This window comes from Notothenia rossii, assembly GCF_949606895.1.
Source record: "Notothenia rossii genome assembly, chromosome: 1".
In the NCBI taxonomy this organism is placed as follows: domain Eukaryota; kingdom Metazoa; phylum Chordata; class Actinopteri; order Perciformes; family Nototheniidae; genus Notothenia; species Notothenia rossii.
In genome coordinates, this window is record NC_136912.1 from 36,395,397 (window position 1) to 36,405,754 (window position 10,358).

General features: G+C 40.2%; 1 protein-coding gene across 1 annotated transcript; it reads right to left on the bottom strand.

Moving 5' to 3' along the window:
• Positions 1–6,833: 6,833 nt before the first annotated feature.
• LOC307018990 (piggyBac transposable element-derived protein 1-like) lies at positions 6,834–9,089 on the bottom strand (the record flags this gene model as incomplete). Its single annotated transcript, XM_079649577.1, has 4 exons — positions 8,863–9,089; positions 8,279–8,509; positions 8,029–8,181; positions 6,834–7,867 (listed from the first exon to the last, which is right to left on the bottom strand). The coding sequence occupies exons 1-4, from the start codon at positions 8,918–8,920 to the stop codon at positions 6,834–6,836; spliced, it is 1,476 nt and encodes a 491-aa protein (XP_079505703.1). The 5' UTR covers positions 8,921–9,089.
• Positions 9,090–10,358: the final 1,269 nt, after the last annotated feature.

A 10,358-nucleotide genomic window follows, 5' to 3' on the forward strand; every position in this document is an offset into this window, starting at 1 on the left:
GAGAGAGTAGGTGGAGGGATGATGGTATTGCTTTAAAAGGGTTTAATGCACTGCCACAGCACTTATAGCTGACATATGCTGACTAGAGAATTAAAGCCTGTTGCACGTCAGGGGTTTCTATTTAAACATCATGTACTGAAGTATAGACACATGACAAAATGTATGTATTATGACAATGCAAAGACACAACCCAGTCTCACGGCATTTCGTGTTATAGTCACAACATTTAATCTATTGATTCGTGTTCACCAACACGATTTTCCCCTTTTTTTCGTGTCACACAGAACGATTTTAAAAGCAATGTATTTCTATTGGTAGTATGTTTCGTGCCTGCAGCACGTCTTTTTGTCCGTTCAAGTCTTGGAAGACCAGAAGCTGTGGGGTTCATAAAAATGTTCTTACTCAATATCAAGCCACGATTATTGTTTTTATTTTAAATCGTATAATGTCAGACTTTTTTTGTCGTCTGTGAGGAAAAGAAATGGGGCTCAGAGCCTCAGAATACTGAAATCTGTATTTTTTTAAATCTTTTTTTCCTTCTAATTTGTTATTCTTTTCTAAATAACACACTGTTATTTACTCATCAATAACACACAATTATCGTTGTTTTTATTTATTTGTTTAATTCCATAATCTCTGGCTTTTTTGGCGTCCGTCAGGAACTGAATTTCAAAATAAAAATAACCGGAAACAGGCGTAGGCCTATAAGGGAAATTTCGAGCATCATTGCGATACACAGCCACTGAGCTGATTACCCAAGATCCTCAGCTATGGTTTAAGCTCGCTGATTGGATGTTTTAGCCGCAATGCATGTAGGGATATGGTTTTAATGCGATATGAAATCCGAAAAGCATTTCTGAGTCTAGGATGGCCGAAGACACTACACTACCCATACACATAAACATACCCAGCTATCGCTTAGGACTACTGTCCCCATGATTAATCTTCAAGCTCTGGGATTGGATGTTGGAGTGGCAGTGCGCCAAGGTTACGCCGAGCGCCAAACAGTTGTGTGAAATGGAATGAAACCACGCCAGACTATCCAAAACTGGAATCGAACGCCCCCCCAGAACTACACATGCTGGCTATTGTGTTTCGCAAAATGTTCTATGGGACGTCTCTACTGAAATTGTTCGTTTTTCCCACAATTAGAAGTTGCCAGTATTAAATAATACACATTGGTGTTATCAAATGTAAAACATATAATTAATAAATGGGTGGAAATCGCTTGTGTCCATAATGCGCAGCATTAATATATACTCACATGACAGCTCATTGTTAGTTTGTAATTCTGGTCCACTACAATTCAGAGGTTAACCTGGTATTTTTACTCCACTACATTTATTTGAGTTACTTTGCAGATTCTGATTAATGATGTGAAATATAAACAACCCTTAAATCAGACTTTAGTTACACCTGAGTAAAATTCAGGGAAGGTGATTGTCAAGTGCCAACAATCAGGAGAGATATTTGATAGTTGGTGCTTGAGAAGACTAAACATTTATCTGCAATTGACATGAATGGAAACGAGTAATAAAGTATATGCATTACTCGTTATATATCTACGAATTAGATCAAATGTAAAGCTCAGCCAAATTAGTGTTGATACTGCACAGAGACGTATTGTGTGAAGAGAAATTGAAGATGTTGTTTAATTGTTGATATATTTATGATCCACGTCAAGTATTCAGTTTCGGCGGTATTTCTTCCAGTTTTTCCAAAGGTCTTCTCATCAGGGCTCTATAAATAAAGAACTACGGCAGATCTGTAATATGTAATGCAGCCGGACCGTGTATTACAATGCCGTTATGTGATGATTTTCAAAGAGAAAAGCAAGAACACTCGGTATAAAGTATTATTTTCTTTTAACCCTTCTCTTGCGTTTCTGGTCAAAAGTGACTAAATTACTTTTATTTTAAATCATAAATATTGTGTCCAATTGCCTCAATATCTTATGATATCCTCCACACTAGGCCCCTGAACATATACACTTGATGATCACCACTTGCATTGAATTTTGAGTCATTTATTCAACAGTGAAACACCCTTGATGTTTTCGGTCGGATTTGACCGCCATAGAAAATGAATGGGTATGAGTGTTTTATGTTCATCCTGCAGATGGAAAACATCTCCACACACATCAAAGTGCCTTTTAAAGAAAATCTATTCAGACAAACTTTTAAAGAAAATCTATTCAGACAAAGTATTTTTATTTTCTAGTTTTTTATAAAGGTGTTGCATACATAAAAGTGTATCTAAAAGTATCTTGGTGAGTGCAAAAAGCCAACATCTGCCTAGTGTTAGTAAAGTGTTAAAATCACAAACTTGCCTTTTACAGTTACAGTCTTTAAGAAAATAAATGAGTTACAAAGTGATTGACATTCTCCCAGTTGTAAGGTTTTACAAACTGTATCTAAAAGTATCTTCAAATGATTCCCTACAACAAAACACTCCTACTTTGTGTGTGTGTGTGTGTGTGTGTGTGTGTGTGTGTGTGTGTGTGTGTGTGTGTGTGTGTGTGTGTGTGTGTGTGTGTGCGAGAGGGGGTCTGTGTGTGTGAGAGAGAGCGAGAGAGAGAGAGAGAGAGAGAGAGAGAGAGAGAGAGAGAGAGAGAGAGAGAGAGAGAGAGAGAGAGAGAGAGAGAGAGAGGGTGGGAGGGATAGCAAGCAGGGGTGGAGGAAGAAAGGGGGCGATATGATTTTTATATTTTTGATTTTGTTTTAAATAAACTCGCCAAGATGACCCTTTTAATCCCCTATTAACACTCCAGGGCTCATCTATGCTTACCTACCTCTACAACTTTAAAATATCTACTTAAATGTCATATGATCTGATATTACCATAAAATAGTCGCTATGTCATATTATTATTAAAGAACACTATCTTATAGCAGGCCATCATATAGCAGGCTATACTATTTGGTTGATTATTGACCGATCATGACCTAGTAAGATATTAACGGGGTTCACATACATTGTTTAACTGGATTGTCTTACTTAAATCAAAAAACTGTCAATAAGAGTCACATTCTTAGATAATACCTATTTTGATAAAGTATTTCATTTTTCTAGTTTGAACTTTTTGCATTCATAAACGTATATCTTACATTTCCTTTGAGAGAGAATTACGCACACATCTGTCATCTCAAAACATTCTATTGCAGCATTTGATCTGTTTTATGTATATATATGTTGCACTGTTGGAGGAGCCTGTGACCTACGTTTTTCATTGACATATCTACACTGTAGCTAATGGGCATATTACAATAAAGCCTTGAAACTTGAAATTATCAAAACTGCATTGTCTCACTTAAACAGCCCTAAAAATCACAAACTGCCTTTAAAGAAACCGAATTCCTTACAAAGTACTTCATATTCTACCAGTTGTAAAGTGTTGCATACTTCAAAGTGTATCTAAAAGTATCTTAGTAACACAATCAAAAGCAAAAAAAAAGCATTATTGTTAACAAAGCATCAAATGGCTGACTCCTGAGATCCTTAATGTCCCCCTAACATGACACTTAGACTATGTACATCATCCAGGGATCAACACCAGTAAATACAACTCTCTTTGTCCGATCTTCAAGCTTCAAAGGGCGGCCTCATGAGCTCCGTAATGTCCCCCTAACATGGGATTTAAACTGTTTACATCATCCAAGGAAACACACCTGTAAATACACCTCTCTTTCCCCGCTCCAAGTGCCTCAAAGGGCGGCCTCATGAGCTCCGTAAAGTTCCCTAAAAATGGCACTTAGTCTATTTACATCATCCAGGGAAACATACCAGTGAATACACCTCTCTTTATCCGCTCCAAGAGCCTTGAAGGGCGGACTTAAGAGAGAGAGAGAGAGTGGGAGGGGGAGGGGGAGGGAGGGGTGGAGCAGGGGTGGAGGAAGGAAGAAAAGAAAGGGGGAGATATGATTTTTATATTTTTGATTTAAAAAAAAAAAAAACTAGCCCAGATGATCATTTTAATCCCCTTTTAACACTCCATTTTAACGCTCATATTACCGTAAAAAGAGTCGCTATGTCGTATTATTATTATTATTATTATTAAAGAACACTATCTTATAGCAGGCCGTCTTATAGGCTAGGCCTATATAGATATATATCTATATCTCTATATATATATATATATATAGATAGATATACAGGACTGTCTCAGAAAATTAGAATATTGTGATAAAGTTCTTTATTTTCTGTAATGCAATTAAAAAAACAAAAATGTCATACATTCTGGATTCATTACAAATCAACTGAAATATTGCAAGCCTTTTATTATTTTAATATTGCTGATTATGGCATACAGCTTAAGAAAACTCAAATATCCTATCTCTAAATATTAGAATATCATGAAAAAGTATACTAGTAGGGTGTTCAACGAATCACTTGAATCGTCTAATTAACTCGAAACACCTGCAAGGGTTTCCTGAGCCTTGAAAAACACTCAGCTTGGTTCAGTAAACTAAATCACAAGTATGGGGAAGACTGCTGATCTGACTGCTGTCCAGAGGACCGTCATTGACACCCTCCATCAGGAGGGTAAGACACAAAAAGAAATTTCTCAAAGAGCAAGCTGTTCACAGAGTGCAGTTTCAAAGCACATCCACAAAAAGTCTGTTGGAAGGGGGAAATGTGGCAGGAAACGCTGCACAACCAAGAGAGATGACCGCAGCCTTAACAGCATTGTGAAGAAGAGTCGCTTCCAGAATTTGGGGGAGCTTCAAAGACAGTGGACTGAAGCTGGAGTCCAGGTATCAAAAGTCACTGTTCACAGACGTGTCCGGGAAATGGGCTACAATAGCCGTATTCCCATGGTCAAGCCACTTCTGAACTCAAGACAACGGAAGAGGCGTCTGACTTGGGCTAACGAAAAGAAGCACTGGACAGTTGCACAGTGATCCAAAGTCCTCTTTTCAGACGAAAGCAAGTTTTGTATTTCATTTGGAAGTCAAGGCGCCAGAGTCTGGAGAAAGGCTGGAGAGGAGCAAAATCCAAGTTGCTTGAAATCCAGTGTGAAGTTCCCACAGTCAGCGATGGTTTGGGGAGCCATGTCAGCTGCTGGTGTTGGTCCACTGTGTTTCATCAAGCCCAGAGTAAATGCAGCTGTGTACCAAGAGATTTTAGAGCACTACATGCTTCCGTCTGCTGAAAAGCTCTATGGAGATGAGGAATTCATTTTCCAGCATGATCTGGCACCTGCCCACAGTGCCAAAACCACCAGTAACTGGTGTACTGACCATGGCATTACTGTCCTCGATTGGCCTGCAAATTCCCCTGACCTGAACCCCATAGAGAATATGTGGGGTATTGTGAAGAAGAAGCTGAAAGACACCAGACCCAACAATGCTAATGAGCTAAAGGCCGCTATTGAAGCATCCTGGGCATCCATAACACCTCAGCAATGCCACAGGCTGATTGTCTCCATGCCACGCCGCATTGATGCAGTAATCCGTGCAAAAGGATTCCCAACCAAGTACTGAGTGCATTAATGGACATTTTCAAATGTTTGATTGTGTTTTGCTGTTATAAATCTTTTTTTTTTACTTGGTCTGAGGAACTATTCTAATTTTTTGAGATAGGATTTTTGAGTTTTCTTAAGCTGTATGCCATAATCAGCAATAGGCCCAAGCTGTTTTTTTACATGCATTTTTTATTTCTCTTTGCTATTTGGGCGTATTGGACCCTAATTAGAATAAAAACTAAGAATCATCTTTTGATATGATGTACTTTTAGAGAAAAATGATGTCCACATATTCTTGGTCCGAATTTCCATAAAACCCAATTAAGTCACCATTGAGTAATAGAATGAAAAACTCTTTATTTCCACCTTGAACACAGCAGTGTTTTTCCTGACTGCTTTTGCATGTATTAATAACACATACACACATATTTTTGAACATGTTTTGAATATCAGAGTAAAAACAACATGGAAACATTGCACTTTTGCCCCTTTGGACAGTTAAAACTAATGCATGGATCATTTGAAAAGCTGCAACAGTGCAAACAGTAATTGCAGGATGACATTGTATGCCTGTAACAAAATATAAAACATTCAAATCATTTTTTAAATTGTCACGTTACGTACACGGTACGTACAACAAATGACGGAACGTCATAGTGAAAAAAAATTAAAATAAATGTTGCCCCTTTTTGACAGTCAAAGTATGGCTCATGTGAAATGTTGCATACGTAATGTAAAAAATAGGATATGTGAAAGGGTGGGAACATTGAGGACAGAAGGACCCGGCCTGCTTACGGAGGCCCAGGGGTCACCTGATGACCTTCACAGAATCTCTGCCATCACACTGCCATCACCTATGTGTGAAAGGCTAAGTAACAATTGCGTTCGGTTTGCATGCACAAGAACACTTTGCAGGTCACACAGCGCACTCGGGTTCTTCCAGTGCAGCCTGGTTGTCTGCAGCGCATGGCATTCTTCAGGCCCATCATCTCTGGGAGGTGGGCATTAGCCCTCCTGCGGACCGAGACATGGGGCACCTCTGTCACATGACGTTTTACCCCTTGTTGTGCATCTTCTTCCTCTGATTGTTCCGATAGGTCAGCATCTGCACCGTGATGCTGGGCCAAGAGGATCTTTGCCACTTCCATACGGAACTCAAGGAACTGGATGGGTTTTGTCTTTGGTCCAGCACATATTGCATGGTCTTTGCGGTAGAGTAGCCAGCTGTTGGCTAAAGCCAGATCCGTGAAGTGCATGACCATTCGCATTGTCCACTTCTTAGTACGGGTGCTCATGCGATAGTAACTGATTATTCTATCGATCAAGTCAACTCCACCCATCTTGGTATTGTACTCACGGACAATGCTTGGTCACGAAACAGTGACATATTGTTTCAACCTCTTGTCCCAGCGCTGGCAGGTGTCCTCAGGCTGTGTACCATGAACAACAGACATCAGCAATACTGGCTTGTTGTCATACCACTTCACTACACACAGTTTTCCATCTTCAGCGGACACTTCTGATGAGGTACCTCTTCCTGCGCTTTTCATGGCTTTGTCACTGGGTAACTTGTCGTTCGCTCCAGCGAGTCGGTTCTTCATTATTGTACCAGTTATGTACAGCTCCTTCTCCATCATTTGTTGCGCACCTTTGATGGTGGTGAAGAACCGGTCACAATACACTTTTGTGCCGCGTTTCAGGGTTTGACAAAGACGCTCGATGACTAAGCTTCCCAAGCCCAGGCCCTCGGGTTCTTCGACCTTCTCGATCAGTGATTGTGTACCTTGATAGAGCTCAAAGTCAAGCACAATGCCATCTGCTGTAGCACACACAAAGTTCTTAATGCCAACTGGGTTGGGCTTCATTGGCAGATATTGTCTGTACGGACAGGCTCCCGTGAAGGGTATCATTTGCTCATCAATAGATGTGCAATCAGGTCGATTCAGAGACTTGCAGCCTCGCAGAATCTGCTCCAGAAAAGGCCCCACCTTCCAGAATTTGTCAGACATCTTCAGATCTTCAGGCACATCATCATCAATTACCACTTTTATTGCTCCCCTCAGTTTGAAGAATCTGGCACGCGTGAATCTGTCAGTGATGGCAGTGATTTTAAAGGCTTTGGACCAATACATCCTAATGGTTGGGTATCGGATGCAGGACATTAAAATACAGGCACCAAAAAAGTGGTAGACCTCATCGACTGACATGTTGAGTGGGTCCCCACTCCTAGACAGTGACATGGCATTAGAACATTCTGAAATCAGTGTCATCAGATCTCTATCGATGTACTGGTCAAAATACTCTAGTGGGGTCCAGCCATGTCTGTCCAGATCGCTTTCGTCCTGATGCTGATACTCCGCAAGGTTTGGCGTCAATGGAGTAGCCTTCCAGCGTATTCCACGTCCTGCACAACCAGAATCAGAATAAAATAGTATTTAGTATGTATAGTATTTATTGCAGTAAGTTACATTTTATCTATGTAAGCAAAAAAACTTGAATCTGTGTGGACGTTTACATGAAATTTGAAGATTTACCCTCAAGGCATGCTAAAATAATAACAATTACCTTGTTTGGACTCTCCCTTTTTATTTTTTTTGGTTTGGCTTGGTCCTGGTGTTGGCTCCTCAGAGTCATCTTCTGCACGATCAGTCTCAATCGGTACAGTTCGACATCGACGTCTGGGAGTGTGGGATGAACCTGTCCCTGTACTCTCTGTCCCTGTCAATGTAAATAAGCATTCTGCCTCCAATCCTTCACGTAGCCCTGAGGCCCTAACTACATAACATAAACACAAATCTACTGGGTCTTGACTAACCATTATCTGCACCACGGCGACGTTTATGTCCTCTGCTGTGCTCTGTGGGCTCAGGAATGGGGTCCTCATTGTCACTACTGTCACCCTCATCCTCACTGCTGCTTTCCTCCTGTGGTGATGGTTGGTAATTTGTATCCAGGATGGGATCATCATTGTCAGATAGGTCTAAATCTGAGTTGTCTTCATCAATCAAGCCAAGTAGCTGCATAGCTTGGTGTAAAGAAAAACGCTCTGGAAATAAAAACAATGGATTTCAATGGTACTGTACAACGTTTTAATCCAACTAATTTATGTATGTATTTAGTGATTGAATTGTTATGTATTACATTTAGACAATGTACAGCCTTTTAGCTGCACCAGATATACTTGTTTTCTCATTTTACATGTGTGCATGTTTACTAGTATATTAGCTGTTTCGACGAGCTTCAGTCCATAAGTACACAAACGTGTACTTCATGTTTAGCGACATGTTACGTTCTTATTTTTACACTTTTTTTTCCAAATTTGCTTGTCATGACAAATATCCAACGCTTATATAAATATCTAAATAAGAATAAGCCATGAAATAAGGCAGGACTTTTTACCTGATCGATGTTTGTGTCTGGAGTGGCCACTTGAATCATCCCTCGTATTTGCCGCCATCTTGAATTTTTACCATTGTATGTTATACTCTTCTGACACCACCAGATGGCAGTATAAGTGTCCACATATGTGGCTATAAGACCCCAATTCAGCAGTGTACACCATTGTGGACATAAGAGCTAAAAAGTGCTGTCCACGCATGTGACCACTAAGCCTTAAGAGGTTAAAATAATAAAAGGCTTGCAATATTTCAGTTGATTTGTAATGAATCCAGAATGTATGACATTTTTGTTTTTTTAATTGCATTACAGAAAATAAAGAACTTTATCACAATATTCTAATTTTCTGAGACAGTCCTGTATATATATATATATAGAGAGAGATATAGATATATAGATAGATATATAGATAGATAGATAGCCTATACTATTTTGGTCGACCTAGTGAGATATGAACAGGATTCACATTAAAGGGGCTGATCAAAGTCTTACATGTGGTGCCATATCTGGTTTATCATTGACCGATCATGACATTGCTATATTAAGATTCACATCAAAAGGGCTTATCTGCCGCTATGGGGGCAATGTTCACAAAAACAAGTCAGGGCTATCTGGTTTATCATTGACATTGCTATATTAAGATTCACATCAAAAGGGCTTATCTGCCGCTATGGGGGCAATGTTCACAAAAACAAGTCAGGGCTATCTGGTTCATCATTGACCGATCATGACATTGCTATATTAAGATTCACATCAAAGGGCTTATCTGCCGCTATCGGGGGCAATGTTCACAATAACAAGTAATAAAAGATAAGGGGGTCAAAGGTCTGAACAGATAAGAGGATCAAAGTCTGATTTCAGAGTGACAGGTGGCGTGACTTCCGGTGTTTTGGGGGCGGGACTTCCGGTTTGGGAGGAGGGACTTCCTGCCTTTGGGAGGCGGGACTTCCGGTTTATAGGGTCATAAATCATTCCTTATCAGTCATTAATTAAAATCCAACAGAAGTGGCTGTCTTATAACTACTGACGTGCTATGGAACCACCACCAGTTATATGCATAATTACCGAGTTTAGTGTTTGAGACCTTGGATAGCCAGCACGCACTGATGTCCGGGCGAATGTGGGATATGAAGGCGGAGGAGGACCACCGTCCGAGTTGCAGGGATGAGGGAGAAATGCCTTGATTGGCAGCACCTATCTGAACGAAAGCCCTGATATGCTATTAAGACAACACCACCAGTTACAGTATATGCATATTTACCATAGGTAAACTGAAGAGATCTTGGATTGGCAGCACAAGCCGATGTCCGGGCGAAGAGGGAGATGTAGATAATGTAATGTACGAGAGCTGTTAGCTTGAGTACAGTGATGCATGAATATCATAACCTGGCTTAACACGAGCCAGGTGAGCATGAACCCAAGAATAAGAAAGAAGAGCAGGGTGCACGCAGAAAAAACATACACTTAGCCTAGTTAAATACTGAGACATGACCCATGAT